Here is a 19937-nt window from a genome sequence, read left to right on the forward strand (position 1 = left end):
AGCTTTGGTGACCAATACATCAAATGTATGAGGAAGGACAAGGAATCGTGCCCGGGATGGAGAAGTTCTTGCCCGACTAGGAGTTTGAAACACTTCTGGGATGTGTGGAAACCAGTACAGTCCTCCCCTAGCAGCACCCTCTGGTAGCACCAAAAGATCCTCACAGGGCTGAGATTTCCCATGCTACCCTGTGGGTGTCCTAATTGGGATCAGCCCTGAGGCACACCACTGAATATCGTGTGGGAGATATGAACTGCTCCTGGCAGTCCATCCGTTATGGCCTATAGGCCAGGCAAGAAATCATCCCCCATCTTGGCCAGGATGCCTGTCGTTCATCTATGGCACCTACACAACATTTAAATGTAACATTTCTAATCTGGGCAAGTCTTTCAATGTTTGTCTTTCATCATTACAACAACACGATGTCAAACTGAATTAAAAGACATTTTCTTCATTCAAAGCACTTGTCATGTTGAACTACACAAAAATCAATTAAACGTTGCAACCTTAAATATCACAAGCAGGAGACAAAATGGTCAACACAGAGTCTAGCAGTCTATTTAGTAAGAATATATTGTAGTACAAAAGCATCCGTGGAAGCCATTCAATGTCTATTATTCTCAGACTAAACAACTCAACTGGTTGGTCCTTGCATTCCATTGGAGGATCTGGGCAGCCATGTTGTCTCAGACAGTTGTGAATGACGATACAGAATCTTCTTGGCTCAAATCACAAGGTGTTCCATAGACATTTATTTCCAATTTTCCATACACTGAACATATGCTCCACTAGACCTTTGGTGTGGATATTGGCTTGGCTGCAGCGCTGACCCTGATGTGTTGTGGCATTTAGGTATGGGGTGAACAAGAAGCTGTTCTCAGCGTACCAACTATTACCAAGTAAAACTAAACCATGGTCTCCTCTTTCACACAAAGAGTTGAGGAAAGTCCTTCCATCATGAGTTGCAACTTTCTAGCAAGCACCAATGTTTGAGAACTGTAAATGTGTAGTGCAAATACCCAGGACATTAAAAGAACCTGCTCTTGTGATTCCTTTATTCCTCAGCATCTGGTGTTGAAAGACACTTGATGAGAATATGGCATCTACCTGAAGAGCCAATCGCTCCTGGGAAGTTTCAGAATTGTAACATGTAGAGCACTTGGCCTGCAATATAAGGGAATTGATGTAGTGAACCTTCAAGCCCACAGAAGGTCCTGCTGACTTTATGGACTACTTTGCACACTGCTTCTTCACTGTCCTCACATAAATCTACAGTTTCATGGTGAAAGTTATCAGATGCAAAAAAAAAAAACTTTAAAAAGTGATTAGCACTTGGAGAACGCAGAGCAGGCGCTCCTCTTTGTAAAAAAGTGATGCCAGTCTGGGCTCCAGCAGCGTAATTATTCCCACAGCATTTCTGTACAAGCGCAAGTGGTCACTAAAACTGACTTCCATCAATGTTATTGAGTGGGCTGCTCCTGTCAATAAGTACTTGTCTGGCTGGTGGTGCTCGTTCGTCTTCATTGTAATAGTCCAGTTAATCTATTTGTCTCCACTGACAGACAGCATTAATGTAAAAGTTAAACCTGCCTCCTTGGAGGTTTCATTTAAGCCTTCATTTATTCCTGGAGTAGCTTGTCTCTTCCTTCAGGAAATCGGCTCAGGTCACTCAGGCCTACACTATGCATAGGACAATTTCAAACCATGACAGTGACTGGCAGATTTCAGTTACTGTGGTTTAAATGGATATTTTAGTGCAGAATTAGGGTAAGCTCCTGTCCAGGAAGCTGAATCTAATTTTAAAGATCAATACAACTACAATTGACGTAAGCAGCAGTAACTGGCTTCTACTTAATAAAGTGGCTGCAGCCACTACGATCCTCCAGAACTGAAGTTTGACATGCCTGATCAGGGCAGAAGGCAAATCGAGCAAAATGGCTCTTTCTAGTTCTTATTCCAGATGCTGCTCACTTGGTTATTTATTTAGGTTCATGTAAGCAGCAAGAAAGGATAACTGGACGCGTTCCCCTTTTAACTCATTGGTTGCGACATTAACTGAAATAAAATTAGATACAAGTACCTGTAGATCTGCTCCTTTCCAATGTTCCCTCTCGCTCCCTGGATGCATCCCCATCTCCCAAGGGACTGGACAGACTCCCAGGATGATCATGAGACACAGGAGACTGGCACCTTTCAAGACACATAGAACATCCATTGTTGTTATTCTATGGACCAGAAACCAAGATGTCTGTCTGTTATGACACTAAGGCATCCTTAACAGTTTTGCTGCCTTTTCATATGTATTGCTCAATTCCTATGTTACAAAAAATTGCTTCCGATTGGTTTAAAATACTACTAACTGCTAGCAGTCCACCAACCCACCCATAAATTAATGTAACCCACTTAATCCAATTCAAGAGGCAGTGTATCACAGGACACACAAACATACAGTCATTCACAGCAAATAGCTTAACATCTAAGTCTTTGGGATGATTAATCAAAGAGGGAAAAACATGTCTGGACACAGGGAGAGAACACCCATAATGCACAGAGACTCAGTATAAATCCTAGCCCTCCCACTGTCTAAGTCCATACACTGCTATGTTTTCATTTAAAAAGGGAAGCCTTAAACCAAAATGACCTCCAGCCATACTAGCGTTTTCTTGGCATTTACAAGTGTCTCTGTGCACATGAAAACGACTGAAAACACAGATGACGTAGACATTCACCTACACTGGGCTGGTACACACCAGTGGAAAAGCTGCCAGCCAAAACTGCAGAGGCTTGTGAAAGATTTGCCTTTTGTGCATGTCATGTAGAGAGTGAAGAGAAAAGGAGACAACTCAAGACTGTAAATAGAACACCAGGCCTGGTCACGGGCAGAAATGCTCAGATGATTCTGCACTTATGGGGTGCATTGATAAAGGGGATGAGACAAAGGACACGAGTCAGGGGGAGAACTTGAAGAACTGTCTGCTGCTTAACATCAGCAAAACCAAAGGACTGCTTATTGACCAAACAGCCACAATGTCTGGTCAACATTTAAGGAGTGGATATAGAGGTCTGCGGTGGGCTGGCGCCCTGCCTGGGGTTTGTCTCCTGCCTTGCGCCCTGTGTTGGCTGGGATTGGCTCCAGCAGACCCCCGTGACCCTGTAGTTGGGATATAACGGGTTGGATAATGGATGGATGGAAGGATGGATATAGAGGTGGTCCACTCCCACAAGTACTTGGGGGTCCACATCAGTTCCTCTTCCAGGAACTTCCTTGCTAGCACACTGGAATAAAAGGCAACCTGGAGGCGTTCGACTTCTAGTACAGTCAATGCCAATGTACACTCTTATTACTAGGGCCTTGTACAGAAGTCTGCTCTTTCTGTATATCTCATCCTATCTGGGCGACTTCTACACATTAATGACAGGCTGGACTGGTCTCAGAACATAGAGCAATCAACAAGAAAGGGTAAAGCAGGCTCTTTCCTCAGAAAAGACTGCGTTCCTTTAATGTGGGTAGTGACATCCTTCACATCTTCTACAACCCCATGATCGCCAGTGCGATTGTCTACATGGTGGTGGACTGGGCTGGTAACATCACTTCAAAAGGAGAGGCCCACCAAATCAACAAGCTAATTAAAAGAGCAGGCTCAGTTATCGGACACACTCTGGACCCCCTGGAGATAGTGGCAAAGGAGAGAATTAAGGCAAACCGGAGTGCCATTATGAACAATCCTGCACATCCTCTCTCTGACACATTAACACCGAGGACTTACAGCCAACAAATCATTTAACAGAAGTGTGTTAAAAACACAACAAGGGCTCCTTTATAAAGACAGCTCTACGCCTCAATAATGAACACCTCACTGGGACTGGGCCTGCCAAGTCAGATGTTTTTTTTTCTTTTTAGTCATTCTGGTGTAGTGTGTGTGTGTGTGTGTGTGTGTGTGTGTGTGTATTATGTTATATTGTAATATAACTGGCATACAGGTACATTTTCTCCATGCCTTACACCCAGTGCTGCTAGAATAATAATATCAATGCAGGTATTTTTACATTAAATAAGTTTTGCAATTGGTTACTTGTTTCTCTAAAAAGTAATGTGACTACATAACACACGTTAATTTTTAATGCGCTACTCCCAGCACTGCTCCCGAGATTGTGCTGCTGGGCTTAGCACTGTACATAAGTGATTTCTGCAATACTGAAACAGATTATTTGAACCAAGAGATGGAATAATGTGATCCCAATGAGCATTTGCTTCAGGAAAATGATGTTCGTGTACACTTGCACCATGTTCTACCCATGGCAGCTAGAAGCAAGTGCGAAGCAGTTAAGGGTTTACACCCCATACATCTATATCTATCGATCGATCGATCGATATATCTATATCTATAAGACTTTTTTATCATTTAGGTGTTCTTCTTTTTAAGCCTGCATGTGCTGGTTCATGTCCAAATATCTGTTAATGGCATTTTCATTTGAGAGTCATGATTCAGCTAGCTCTCTGGCACTTTTGCTTGCACTGTGTTCCAGTTAAATGTGTGTCTGGTTGAACTTGTATGTGTCTATATCAGAGATTGTGGGTCCTTCTATCAATTTTTTATATATTTACTTACTTGTATGCAGCATTCGAAGTGTACAAAACGCAATTTAGTTGCATACAGGTTAGCACCAAGTGCCACGGACAGTAACTCCTCCATGTTGGAATCTGGTTTTCTCCCATGACGGGTGACCAATCAGGGAATGAGACGTTTTAATCAGCAGGGTCCAATCAGGGAAGGGCAAAAACAAATCAGAGTGCAATTAAAGTCTGTGTTTTTGAAAAAGGGTGTTTTTGCCCACCCATATTACAAAGCTGGGGACATGTTCTCAGAAGTACTCAGAAGTTTTGAAAAGTCTTCTTTTTTGGGGATTCAAAATGCTAGGGTAGTAGGGGGACAAAAGGTGAAACCGGAGATTAGTGTCTGCATTTTCAAACTAAAACGTGGTCTCCTGGATCATGGTAGATCAACTAAACTAACCACTGTATCACCACAAGCATTAAACAAAATTAAGTGTAAACCTATTATGGCAACGTGCACAAAAATGGATTTAAAACAGAAGTAGATGTGATAGAAGTGAAGTATGCAGTCTACTCCAGAAAGCTGATACAGCTTCAAAGTTGCTAATTACACAGCACACCATCCTTTCAATTTAAAAATGCTTCCTGGAAATGCCAGTGTGTGTCAATTGGAGAAAAGGGGCAAACTAAGTGTGTCAAAGGCGTTTTTTTTTTTCTCTTCAAATTATAAATGTTAAGTATCCAAGGCAATGTTTCCCTTTGAATCCATTTACAATTTACACTGCCCTCCAGGAGTTTCAAGTTGGAGTATAAAAAAACATCCAAGTCTGCCTTTCCTGCAGGTTGAGGAAGCGTGTAAACTAAACAACACATGGTGTGCAAGTCAGACATCCACTAGTCACATATTTTGGGAGGGCAACAAAAATGAGACACAATTTCAGTACCAATATACTACAGTCTTTTTCACGGAAGGTACGACAGTTAAGTGTGTACATGCTACATTAGCACAAACGTTTGGTCTGGACTGTCGTATACTAAATTAATAATGTTATAATGACCGAAAATTCATACGACAGATGGTCACTCACACTGGGCTTGCACACATGGGATTTATCTCACAACTGTAGCGGCCTGTAAATTATTTGCCTTTTGCGCATGTCTCCTTTCCTCTTCACTCTGTACACCTCATGTTGTAAATATAACAGCAGGTCATGTAACTTGCTGATTCTGCACTTATGGGGTGCACTGATAAAAGAGAAGAGACCAAGGAGAGGAGTCAGGTGCAGGACTTTGCTTCTTGGTGCACAAAGAATTGTCTGAATCTTAATAGCAGCAAAACCAAATAATATCTTATTGATTTTCACTGCGTGCTTTTAATAAGTGGAAATGTGCTCTTTTCATCTACAAAATTAAGGAACTCTCTGCTTCACTCGGCCACTCAGTTGCACACTTAGTGTGTTTGCATGCGTCTTGATAACTCGGCAAGTCATTGAAAGCTGGCTTCTAAAATGCCATTTTAACTGCTTATTCCAGTTACAGGAACCAGCTTACTGTTCTTGGGGAAATCTGGTGAACACATGTAGATTTCTCTGTGAGCAACCTGGTTATGCGGCCAAGTAAACCCTTAACTGCGTTACAGTTATCTGTGTACGCTCATTATTAGCTTTGCATGCACTTCCAGCAGCCGCGGGTAGAAGATGGTGCAAGTGTACACGAAGATCAATTTCCTGAGGCAAATGCTCATTGGGATCAAATTATTTCGTCTCCTGGTTCAAATAATCTGTCTCAGCACTGCAGAAATCATTACATTTATGTACAGTGCTAAGCTTAGCAGCACAATCTCAGGAGCAGTGCTGGGAGTAACGCATTAAAAATTAACGTGTGTTACGTAGCCACATGACTTTTTAAGAGTAATGAGTAACCAGTTGCAAAACTTATTCAATGTAAAAATACCTGCATTAATATTATTATTCTAGCAACACTGGGTGCAAGGCATGGAGAAAATGTACCAGTATGCCAGTTCCATTGCAGGGCGTAATAAAACAGTCAAACAGAAGAGCGTGCACTGTGTGCAATCCAGTAACAGAAACAAATTAATAAATACCATATATACTCGCGTATAAGTCAGGTCTTGAAACCCGAAAAATCAATCATAAAATCACAGCGTGACTTATACGCTTATTTAAAAATGTGACACTTAAGTTTTTTTTTTTTTTTTAATTTTCTTGCCTCTTCCAATCTCACATCAGTTTCGCAGACGCATCGGATTTTGTTGCAGCAGTGCAGTTACCAATTTCTTTTGCTACTTTTAATTTAATTTAAAACCAGCTTCATATTTTCTTCTGATCGAACGCTCCATCGTACATAAGGGATGCTCTTACGATAAAGGAGTATGAGGGTGTGAGATAAAAAAAAAAAACGCACAAAACAGTGCAAACGTCACTTCAGAATAGTTTGGGTATTACAATGTAGTCACGTAGGCCCAATAGACAGACAGACAGAGAGAGGTTTCCCTCTCAGGTGGGCGTTAGCATATCACAATCTCTTGGACCAAGTTGTAATTTTCTGCATTTAACTTATATGACCGACATTATAAAATACCAGAAATCATACGATAAAATCATGTCCCGACTTACCTGCGGGAGAACTTATCCACGAGTATGAAGCATGTGCGTCACAGGGTCATCTTCTGGACTCGTCAGAGGTAAGCACTACCACCCCAGGACACAAGAGGGTGCAGGGGCGGACTATCTGGTCTCTTTTTGCACCCACAGAGAGAGGGGTAGTTTGGAGCATGCAATGATACAGCGTGTTGACACACCCACCACACAACAAACCACCTCAGGATCCGAGCACAGCAGTGCAACGGGTAACACCTCAGCACCACGCTAGTCTGAATGGAATGGAACAGTCCGCGGCTCAGAGGAAATGTCCAATGAGGGCAGCAGGCTCCACCCCATTCTGGCCAGAGGACTATCAGGGTCGGGCGCTTCAGGAAAGAGGCGTGTCATTCAGGTACAAGCAAAACCGCCGGACGGGGCTCCATCCTGAAACTTGACCACTCTTCAGAGCCTTGTCGTCGTAGCCAACGGTAGGAGCTGATCGATTCTGAGCCTCCGTTCGCCTGTTATTTTGCTTCAACTAATCATTTCAGTAAACAGGGTGACCCACTTGGCACCCCAAAATTTCATTTTTAAATTGTGCATTCCTCTCAGTTGACAACACCAGCTGTTTGTTACAAATGCATTGGAACAGTGTGATTGGGAAAAGCAGTGGACAGCGTTCATACCGCAAATCATCGGTGGCTCATTTCAGGAATTAAGAAAGGGGCTGAATGAGATTTACTTCAAATTGCATGAATGTATTTATAAAAAACACAGGAAAATGAACACGTCTGGCTGTTTCTAGTTAGTTTCATGAAGGTTCACGTATGGGATAACAAAACAGTGACCAGTCAAATGTGCAGTTTTTCTTACAAAAGAATTAAAAAGAAAATGCAAAAGTAATGCAATGTTTGTAATGTATTACATTTTATAACTATATAACATATTTGTAAGTAACGTAACTAAGTTTTAAAAGTAACATTCCCCACAGTGCTCGAGAGACACCAACTCCATGCTTCTTTTCAGATTCCTGGTGGTAGTCGATTATACAGACAGTCCTCACCTAATGACTGCACTGACTTACGACCAGCCCTCTGACCTGTCGGTATTGTACGCTCTATAAGAACTTTAGTCATGGAAACGGCAGCGTGGCAACTCAACTTCAAGCATCTCGTCTCGCAACACCCTTTCTCAGTCTCGGTCTCATTCCCGCAGTCGGTCAGTATTCACTACACTAGCGTTGGGAATCTCCAGAATGGAGAAGTTACGGCCGATCTGCTTTGACAACCACATAAAAAAAAAAAGGAATGCTGATGAGCGTTTTAATAATTCAGGCCAAGGCGCACAGTTTTTTTAAGACTTTGAAGGCGCGCAAAGGCGAAAAAAATCAACGGACATGTTTACGGCAAGCTATGGATGGTCAACGGTTTTGTCAGAGATTTAACCGGCATAATCAGAGTTATCAGTACTACCAGTAGAGTATGCTTGAAAAGTCAGTAAGAGGCGGCTTCTTGCTTATCGACCATTTCGTTTAACGACCTAATCGTAGAATTGGAACTCTTGTCACTAAGTGAGGAGTGTCTGTATTTAATCTTGTTTTAGTGCATCTCTAAAACATAGGAGCATTTGCCAAGGGGACTTGTGTATGTAAACTGGGATCTTAAGAAACCGGTTTCTGCCTTAACCAGATTGCTCACCTTATCCCAGTTTTATGTGTACAGCTAAACCCATGAGTGGTTGCTTCACAGCTTCAGGAGATTGGGTTCGAATCGCAGGCTCGATGTTATTTTTATTAAATATGATTTTTCATATACACCGATTCCAACTTCCACCAAGGAGGACAAACACAACCCAAACATTTAACCACAGAAGTGTCTAATCAGTCAAAATGATCAAATGAATTAATGGACTTCTCATGGTTCTATGATGAAGGGATGGACAAAACATTAATGGAATCATAGAGCAGATTAAAACATGAACACAGAAAGCTTTAAAGTCATTGAGTACCCTTCCAATCCTGCCTGCTGTGTCCAGGTGCCGCTTCCACTAGGCCCGGGGTCACTGGACGAGGACTGGTTGCTTGGAGAGCTCCTGTAATGCTGGTTGCCTTCATTTCTATTGCACTGAGGTATCTGGTGGCTTTCAACATCTTGGAGTTGCCTACACAGAGAGAGACATTTCTTTATTTTGTTATGTTACCCCCCCCAACAGGATCAAAGCCTAATGTTGCTCTCAGTTTCCGTTTCCCAAACTGACTGGGGAGGACGAGTAAAATATTTTTCAACGGTGAACATATCAAAAAAAAAAAAAAAATGCAGCATGCTGAAGTGTAACCTTTCATCCTGTCATATCCAATTATCATCAGTCAATATCAAGGCAGAAGATAAAATGAGTATTTCTGAAAATCTGAAGCACATTGCTTTAGCTGTGAAACAAAATGGCCCAAACATTGCTTTCTCATGATCCCCTGAAAGGAGAAAGGTGCCGACACACAAATCAAAAAAGAAATGAAAACTGAAGGATTACATGGAAGGGGGAAAAAAAATAAAGGGATTTCTCGCAAAGTCCTTTCTCTCATCTTAAAGAAACGAGGCGTCTCCACTCAAAGCAGATGGCCCATCTCTATTTATAGCGGGGGGGCTAGCTGTGTCTTTCAAGATCCCTGAACAGAGATGTTCCAAATCCCCTCGTGAAACCTGACACAAGGCAATCGATGGGGAATGTGTGGAAACTGGAACAGATTTCTGGAAAAGGTAACAGGAGCCGAGTGACAGACAGTGACCCCCCAAAAACTGGGGGACAAACTGACAGGCTGTTTTAAGGACAACATTTCCTGGAAACAAAATTCCCCTGTGAATTGGTAATCTCAAGGGTAAGGCTATGGAGCACAGTAACACACTGGAGAGTGTGACGGCTTATCTAACGGGGGAAGGAAACGAGGAACTGGGAGCAGACCACCCAATCCCACACACACACTCTGGAATTGTCCAGCACACACATGTGGAACACACAGGCTTCTTTAAGACGTTAAGTAAAAATGCATAAAGAGTCAGGCAGGAGCTTTATCTTCAGGATCACCGTCACATTTTATAGCATAAATCTTTCTTCTACAGGAATACAACGTAAGAGCGCATCTGAATGCCAAAAATAATGGCTCGCTTTGTGGAGTGTTTATCTCTTTCTCCGCCACAGTTTTTAGTAACTAAGCTTGTTTCCTGTAACAGCACAGAAGGGTTGGTGACAAACGGTGACCTCAGCCATCTGCTGGTACCCCTCACTGCCTCGTGGCCAGAATATACTTCAGGCTGTATCAGAGAATGTCCGATCAGCGTCCATTACGCGATTACCAAAATATTCTGAAGGGCAAACAATGGCTTCATTATTTGATTTTAAAACTTTTCTTTTGCCTTTGTAAAGATGTATTAAGGGTGGCAGACACAAAATGGCAAAGGCTTTGAGCAAACAGACAGCCAACAAGCACTCAAGACAAAAACAAAATTAAATGATTGGATTGCAAGAACCACAAGCTCAAGAAAGAACAATAGCATGTTTAGATGAAAAAGGAAGTTGGTGAAATGCTTGTCGGACTCCTTTCAAATGCACATTTCACAGTCACTTTTGATCCATGAAGCCTTAATTCATTGTCAGGCATGTGCAAGTAGGAGACATCCCTAAGGCTCTTTGCAGGTAAGCAATACCACCCCAAACAGAGAGGGGGCACTCTTGTGAACACAATCTCTCTTTCCATCTGCAGTTTAGAGGAACCCTGAAGGGGAGGAGAGTGACATCACTAAGACCCGCCTCTTCCGAGAATCACAGCCAGAAAACCGACTGGAACCTGAAGGAGGCCGTCAGTTTGTTGACTAACCGACTCAGTTTGCTGTTTAATCCCTCGTATGCCGATTATTTTGGCCACTTTGTCCCCTCACTTCCCTTGGATTTAACAGGAGCATTATGGTTCCCCAACACTCCTTGGTGGCTCAAGTTTGCTATTCTCACACCAGCCATCATATAATACAGGAAATATTAATGGTGCACGCGAATCATTCTGATTAACATTACTGCACGCACAACACACATCTCACCTCACATTTTTGAAACTGACTTTACTGGCAAGGGTCACAGAGGCAACAGGCCAAGCCGGTCAGCCCAGACATCCCTGTCCCTGGCTACAGATTTCAGCACTTCCTAGGGAATTCCCAGGCATTCCCAGCCCACCCAAAAGATATAATCCCTCCAGTGTATTTTGGCTGTACAGCAGGGCGTCCACCCAGTGGGACGTGCTGGGAGCAGCTCTAGTGGGGGGGACCGCCCTGGGAGTATCCTTACAACATGCCCAGACCATCTCAAATGGTACCTCTTGATCCAGAGCAGCGACTCTATGCTGAGGCTTCGACTCACTTAGCTCCTCACCCAATCACAGAGCGACCCTGTGAAGAAACCTCGTCTCTGCCGCTTGCACTCACAAACGTATTCTTTTGATCAATACCCAATAGCTCAGGACCATAAGTGAAGACAGGGATCTAAACCGACTGGTCAGCAGAGGTTTTCATCTTTAGACTCCGCTTCCACTTCACCAACATGGACCGGTACAGTGACTAAAAAACAGCTGCCACCTCTCCAATCCATTTGTCGATTTCATGCTCTCAAGATCCCGAGATACCTGAACTCCTCCACTAAGGACTGCTTAAGAGAAAGCAACCCAGTCTTTTCTGAGAGAGTACCATGACCTCGGGCTTGGAGGTGCTGATCCTCATCCCAGCTGCTTCACATTCACAGTCAGATGAAGCAAAGAGGACATCATCATCTGCATAATGCAACAGTGGTACGTTACTCCTAGCCTCTGGGACTGGACACTCTCACATCCTCGGCTCAATATTCTGTCCGCAAAAACCATAAACAGGAGCAGTGACAAAAGACAGCTTTGTTGGAACCCAGCACCCACACTGAACGAATATGACTTAATGCCAAATACTTGGGCACGGCTCTAACTGTGTTCATCTAGGGAACAAACAATACGCAAGGGCAGCCCTGTTACTCCATAACCCTGCTCTGTGGATAAGGATCTGTGCTGTTGTCTGGAAGGTTTCCAGTTAAAACCCTGTTACTGCCACAAAGAATCCTACTCCATTGGCCCATTGAACAAGGCCCTTAACCTGAAAATGGCTCCGGGGGGCTGTACAATGGCTGACCCTGCACTCTAACCCCCAACTGTCTTGTGAAAAGACAATTTCACATTGGGGATTAATAAAGAACATAAGAGGACAAAAAAAAAAAAATTAAAAAAAATAAAAAATACATACATACATGCACAGTACACAGGATGTAACAAATGCCACACTAAATTTGATAAACCTTCTCAGAAGTTTTTCTTTCATGTTTTGGTGGTGGGCAAAGATTTCCTGCTGGCTTATGTCTGATAGCAACTTTTTACTGGCTGTATCTCTCATTACTCAATTATTCCAGGCATAAAAGTGACAATGTATGCTGTCATTAAAACTCAACTGTGGTATCTTAAAATCGCCATTGCCCTGTCACGATGCCCTCACACGCTGCAGCATAGTTGACAGCAAAGGGAGCGGCAATTTTAAAGTGCATTACCTCATTCCGTCTGGCAGCTTTCTATCAAAGGACGTGCTGCGGGGAATGGCCACTTGGGTCTGATCAAGTAGCTGCTGGCACTGCATCCTGTCAGCTGGTCCTTGAATTGGGGAGGCACGTGAAACGGGCTGGCCAGCAGGAGTGGCGACACGATGCCAGGTTGTGTTCCTCCTGAAAGGAGTTTTGTATTCACAAGGGGTGCCTTCACTGTCAAGCTTGTACTCGACCATTGGTATTCGATAGAGCTCTGAGCAGCCTCTGCAAATGGAAAGGAAAACAAGGGTTAAGAACAAAATCACCAAGACATGCTGCATGAAGAGCCATTAGCCATCATCGAATGTCACTTTCAGAAGCATTGTGGTTCTGAACTTACGACAGCAGCTATACAACAAAGGAAAAAAAGAAGTATATTATAATCAGTGCCTAATTTAATTCCATGTGGGGTTTTGGGGGTGGGGGAGAATGGGCTTTAGCAGTAGTCTGGCATGCTTCCCAGATCAACTGGCCGCCTTTCCTTATGGCCGAGGCAAGAGTCCAGCTTGGCTCCTTCATCACTTGATAGCTGCTGACATGACACACATTACAGCCAAACAGCATAGGCAGAAAGGAAGAGGAAGGCAGCAGCCATTCATGCACTCCATTTTTTAAGGACTGTAATAATATTGTAATCCCAACAAATAAACGTGACAGTAAGAACAGTCTACACAACTGTCTGCTGGTAGGGAAACCTTAGGAAATTTGACAATAAATAACGGGTTTAATTACAGCTGTGTTATAAGCATGGCTGTCCCACTTTAAATGTGTGCCAAAGTATAACAGTATAGAGGCATGGGTGGAAAAGAAGCACAAATTCATACTCTTGTACAGTAGGCATATAACAATACAGACTGCCAAAGTTAAAGGGTTAATGCATGTGATTAACTAAGCAAGTATAATGCGTTACTTTTCCATAATCACATTCAGGACACGTGTTTCACTCCTCTTGCTATCTGGACTATCTTATATATAAACGTCTACATGTGGCAGAGTGTGTGTGTGTGTGTGTGTCTGTTCAGCCCGGAAGTGAGAGCTGGAGTTGGGCTAAGGGCTCAACCCCTGGGGATATGCAAGTGAAGCCAGCACGTCAGCAAAATGAAACCGACAAGGAAAGAGTCACTCGCTTAGCCGCTAATACAGAAGCGAGGCAAGCACGTTGGCAAGATTAATCTTCCTAGGAGAGAGATGCCCAGAGTAGTTTCTTTCAGTTATCTGACATCTCTACATTTCCATTTTTTTCTAGGACCCTGTGCTAGTTCTATTATAATGGTGAAGAACGATGAAGTTTGTGCTTCTTGCTTTTTGTTGTAAATGGTTCAAAGAACAAAACTGTTCATATTTGTAAACAGTGCTGGCAAATTTAAATATTACAGGATGTGGCAAGCGGCTGGGGGCAGTACCCAGCTGGGAAGCCCAGAAGGACCGGAGGAGGGCTTACGCCTCCTCGAGACCATGAGGGGGCGACCGCCCTGGTGGTTTTGGGGACCACGGGAACAGAGCTTGGAAGCTCAACCCTATAAGGGCCCATGGTCACCGCCAAGGAGTGCCCCGATGCCTGTGGAGGTCCGGCCCTCAGCACTTCCGGCACACCCGGAGGTGTTAGGGGGAAGACGACCAGGGACACCCTGAGTGCTTACAGGTGCACAGCCGACTTCCGCCACACCAGGGAGGGCCGGCGGAAGGTTATCGGGAGGCACCTGAAGCACGTCGATGGGCTGGAGTCTGGTGGAAGAGGATGGAGCTCGGAGGAGAGGAGTGGAGGCGGACCGGAGGAGAGAGAGAGGCATTGGAAGGGCCTGGACTGAGGGTGATTGGTGCTGTGGCACTGGGTTGTGTACACTGTAAATAGAAGAAATGTATAATAAATGTGTGTTGGGTGATACAACATCGGCATCTGCACGTCTGTGTCCGGGCTGTCCCCCCCAAGGAGTACAATGCCATTGGCTCATCACTTCAGGCTGTGTCACATTACGTGGCTTTCCCAGTGACTTTTAGTGGTAGCCTTCATTTACATAATGTTAGCCAGCTGGACACAGTTGACAGTGTGCTGCCATGAATCCAGCTGTCTAGTCAGACATACTCTGCAACTCACGGCAACTAGCCAGCAGCCATACCACCTGCACTTCAGAAGAGGTCACCCTCGTGTTCGGGGCCGGCCAGTACTTAGATGGGAGACCATCTAGGAAAAAGCTTGGGTTGGAAGAGGTGTTGGTGAGACAAGCACGTGGTTCCTACAACCTATTGGTCTGAATGTGATCAGGACACTGCTGTAAAAATGGATGAGCCGTAAAACCGATGTCCTGACTCTCTGTAGTCATTTAAGATCCCTGGGCATCCTTCATAAAGGGTAGGATGTATCCCGATGTCAAGGCTAAATTGCCCACCATAGCCTAGTCAATCTGGCTTCCTCTCTCTCACCCTTTCACCACCTAATAGCTAAGGAAACATGAGTGTGCTGGCACAACAATGGCTGCCATTACATCATCCAGGTGGGTGCTACACCTTGGTGGTGGCTGAAGTGCTTCCTCTCTGTCTATGTAAATAAGACTGAGTAGTGAGACAAGGGGTATATAAATGTAATTAATTATTATTATTATTATTATTATTATGAGTGTTTAGTCATGGGGCGAGTCTTTGTACATGAAAGCTACCAACCTGAGAATGCTCACTGAGAAGTACAATTTATATAAAGCAGAGCCGAGGTATATGGATGGAGAGTGAACCTGAGCCCCCATCATTTAGATATAAAGGAGGAGTTTATAATCAGAATATCTTTGGATTAACTGGAGTGAGCCCACGCACACACCTAGGGTCGAGATGTGTGCAAACTTCACTCATTTAAGCAGCCATTGCTGGGACTCCAACCCAGGTAAATAGAGAACTGAATGGCGATGACAACACAGCGGACAATAAACCGCGAGAAAGCCTGCGGGAAGTTGTTCCGTATGTCGTTAAGCTGCTGAAGGCTTCATAGATGCTGTCAATCTGATACATCAGAGACATATTAAAAAACTGAAGAGTCCTGCAGGGCTTGGGTTTCAGTTAATAAAGACTGAACTGAGAGACAGGTAACTGGACATGCAGGGAATTTCTGAATGTTTAATAGAACACTGCACATCCTAAACCTTCACTTTAAACATTTTGGACGACGTGATAGAAAATGGAAACCCGCTTCTTGACAACAAGTAGAAAAATATCAGGCAAAACAATTACAAGAAAAACCGAGGCAGAGAAGGCAATGAAATGCAGGCCGGGTAGATTCATGTTACAAATTTAGATAAGAGGTTAAAATCCTTTATTGGAATTCCAAAGTGAACATTTAAATAAATAAGTAAAGCGAATGCTAAATGCCGGAAGCTGAGCTTAAAAGTACACTAGGTTTCTGAACCTTAATTCCTACCAGCGATCACACAAGAACTACTCTTAAATAAAGATCAAGCTTAATAATTGTCAGTTCTGCTGGAAACTGAACGCAGGCTTAGTAATGGAGACAGCCCACCAGCTCAGGATGTCAGCTAGAACATAAAAGCCCCTGCAGACTGCATCCAAGGACTAAGTCCTTTTTACTCCCTGCAATCTGGCAGATTAAGTTACATGCCTATTTGGCTTTTACTGCAGCTCAAATTACTCAAAGGTAACACATAAGAAGCATCTTACTAAATTACTACTGTAAAAGAACCTCAACTTAAAGCTATGTGAATAGAAAAACTGTCTTTGATAATAAAAAGAATAAATAAAAACACAAATTCAATGTGTTTCAAATAAGTTCATAGCCTTCACAGCAGAAACAATTGTTCAAGCATTTTTTTTTTGCAAGGTTACATAAAGGTTCCAATGCCCACCCCTTGAAGGAACTAGAAAACCCAAAGGAACACAAACTTAGAAGAATTTTCAAAAATGCCCGAGTCTGAGAAGCAGGCATTACAGGAACGAGCTTGAGATGAGGAGAGCCGACGAAGCAACGTTAGTAATGGCGTAAGACAAACGATGCTGACAGAGTTCCCTTCAAAGGCTGAAAGTATAAAGCCGGACAGAAAGGCGCCTCAAAAATAATGAGAGATTGAGAAGCAGGTTGGACGGGAATGTGCTCGAGGAAAGAGTGGCGGCCTTTTAGTAAAGGCATAACAAGCAGAATGCAGATAGACTCACCTTCAAAGATGAAAACTGGACTGGAGGTGAGAAAGGCACCTCGAAAGTAACAACAGAGTCCGAGAAGCAGGCTTTATGGGAATGCGCTTGAGAAGAGGAGAGCCGATGCGGAAATATTAGTAAAGGCATAAGATGCAGAACGCTGACATAGTCACCTTCAAAGACTGAAGGTTGAAAACCAGACAGAAAGGCGCCTCAAAAATAATGAGAGCCTGAGAAGCAGGCGTTATGAGAACGTGCGCAAGAGATGGAACATCGATGAAGAGACAATCAGACACATGCAAATACCAAGGAAAGTGCAGTAGGGCAAGAGATAACAAATATTTTTTAATTATTCCATTACCGGTCTTTGACAGATAGCGTGGCTAATAAGAATATATTTTATTTATACAGGGTGGCCCATATTTATGCACAGTGGAAATTCGGTTCAAGACCATAATTCGTTCCAAAACTCTGGTCGTAAACCAATTTGGTCGTGAACCGAAGTAACTTCCCCCACAGGATTGTATGTAAATACAATTAATCTGTTACAGACTGTATGAACTGTATGTAAATATACTTATATTTTTTTGTAAAGATTTTTAAGCACAAATATAGTTAATAACACCATAGAATGCACAGTGTAATAGTAAACTAAATGTAAAAACATTGAATAACATTGAGAAAACCTTGAACAACAGAGAAAACTAACACTGCAAGAGTTTGCGCTATAGCACTATGAACCGCTCGCTAAAAACACTTTTTTTTTTAATGAGTTTTAAGCACAGGGAAAAGAATGAACATTTGAAAAATCCGTAATTTAATAAACCACCAAGAAAAGTAGCATTGTAACAATGCGCGCTATGAACCATTCGCTGTAAACAGAAGTGAAATGGAGGTTAAAATCCAATAGAAAAAAAGTCTTCAATAAATACAACGAGATTAAAACAATGCTCAGATCTGTCTCTTTAAAAACAAGCCTGGTGCATTTCTTTAACTGCCTTCTCAGCCTTATGCGTCCAGTTGTCTCTCTCTCTCTCTCTCTCTCGTGCGTTCGTGCGTGCGTCCGTCCGTCCCCTTCTCTCTCTCTCTGTGTCTACAGGGAGAGACTGAACACATGCGGAAATCATCGGCGCGCACAAACCGAAAGGGAAACTGGCTTGTTCATATACCGAGTGTGAGGTCGTGAACAGATGCAAAAGTTTGGTGAACTTTTTGGTCGTAAACCGATTTGTAGGTGTTCCGAGACGTTCGTGAACCGAGGTTCCACTGTATATGACGTTCCACAGGCTGTAGCATTTAAACTACTGAGCGAAAAGCATCATCAATGGCATCACTGCGTAGCCTGAGATTGGGTGTAACAATGTGCTGGACTGGGCAACCCCTGCTGTGTTCGAATACAGAATGGTGGTGAATCGATTCTCGCTAGAGAAGTGTGCAAGTTGAGTGCGTTTATACTCCGCAGCAAACAACTATGTGGTGGCAAAACGGAGGATGGCAGTTGAGTTTGGAGGCAGTGGCCCAGTAAATTAACCATCACATGAATTCAGTGATCCCTTGCTATATCGCGCTTCGACTTTCGCGGCTTCACTCCATCACGGATTTTAAATGTAAGCATATCTAAATATATATCACGGATTTTTCGCTGGTTCACAGATTTCTGCGGACAATGTGTCTTTTAATTTATGGTACACGCTTCCTCAGTTTGTTTGCCCAGTTGATTTCATACAAGGGACGCGATTGGCGGATGGCTTAGAAGCTACCCAATCAGAGCATGTATTACATATTAAATAAAACTCCTCAATGATATACGATGTGCTTCCCGCGTGCTTGATTGTTTGCTTTTTTCTGTCTCTCTCGCTCTCTCTGCTTGATGGAGGGGTGTGAGCAGAGGGCTGTGTTTGCCTAGAAGATACGGACCCCTCTACAAAATGCCGCTTTATCGCGGTGCTTCGGCATACTTAAAAGCACGTATTGATTTTTTGATTGTTTGCTTTACACTCGTGCTCTCTCTCTCTGACATTCTCTGCCCCTGATGTTTACTTCTTTGAAGAGGAAGATCTGTTTGCATTCTTTTAATTGTGAGAAAGAAATGTCATCTCTGTCTTGTCATGGAGCACAGTTTAAACTTTTGACTAAAGGGTGTTCTTTCATGTCTAGGGGGCTCTAATAATGTTAACAGTGTGGGAGAGTTTATAAGGGCTTAAAATATAAAAAATAACCATACAAACATATGGTTTCTACTTGGATTTTCATCTATCGCGGGGGGTTCTGGAACGCAACCCCGCAATCGAGGAGGGATTACTGTAAACACAAAATTCGAAATCAGTGGCACTGTTTTACAAGCGAAGGGTGCAGATAGCCCCAGGAATGTGAGTACCGATGCCATCACAGGTCTTGTGGTGAATGTCTCTCAAAGTTGGGTTCTTCTTTAGGTGTGTATCAATCAGCACAGCACATTGGTGGACCATGCCATGGAGAATAGGGGATGAAAAGACATTTAAGGTTTTTAATGTTCGTGTTCCATTATGTTACTTGATGATAACATTGGTAGTTTCTTGACAATAACGCCTTTACAATCATATACATAAATGAGGGTTACCCAGTAGTACTGTATATAGTGCCATCCTATGTTCTAAGCCTATGCAGCATGTCAATCACCATTCCCTAGTCACCTATGTCCCAGATCTGTCTTAAGTTGACCGACATCACCCACTGCACTAGTATCAATAGAATGCATTAAAATATATAACTTAATTATAACGTATAGAAAGCATAAATCAGTTGACATGACATTTTCAAGATTTATAACACAATAGTGAGGCCTCATCTCAAGTCCTGTGTGCAGTTTTGGTCTCCAGGCAAAAAAAAGGACATAGCAGCACTAGAAAAGATCCAAAGAAGAGCGACTAGGCCGATTCCAGGGTTACAGGGGTTGAATTATGAGGCAAGATTAAAAGAGCTGAGCCTATACAGATTAAGCAAAAGAAGATTAAGAGGAGATAGGAGTGAAA

At 43.1% G+C, this 19937-nt stretch overlaps 1 protein-coding gene across 6 annotated transcripts in view; it reads right to left on the bottom strand.

The window, feature by feature from the left end:
• LOC120516360 (signal-induced proliferation-associated 1-like protein 2) overlaps window positions 1–19937 on the bottom strand; it is a 282998-nt gene that overhangs the window by 59597 nt on the left and 203464 nt on the right. For all 6 annotated transcript variants that reach the window (XM_039737968.1, XM_039737969.1, XM_039737967.1 and 3 more), the window contains 3 exons: window positions 12760–13017; window positions 9166–9318; window positions 2081–2190 (listed from right to left, as the gene is read on the bottom strand). In XM_039737968.1, the coding sequence (XP_039593902.1) occupies window positions 2081–2190; window positions 9166–9318; window positions 12760–13017 (521 nt within the window). The remainder of the gene's footprint in view (window positions 1–2080; window positions 2191–9165; window positions 9319–12759; window positions 13018–19937) is intronic.

This window comes from Polypterus senegalus, chromosome 16 (assembly GCF_016835505.1).
Source record: "Polypterus senegalus isolate Bchr_013 chromosome 16, ASM1683550v1, whole genome shotgun sequence".
Lineage (NCBI taxonomy): Eukaryota > Metazoa > Chordata > Cladistia > Polypteriformes > Polypteridae > Polypterus > Polypterus senegalus.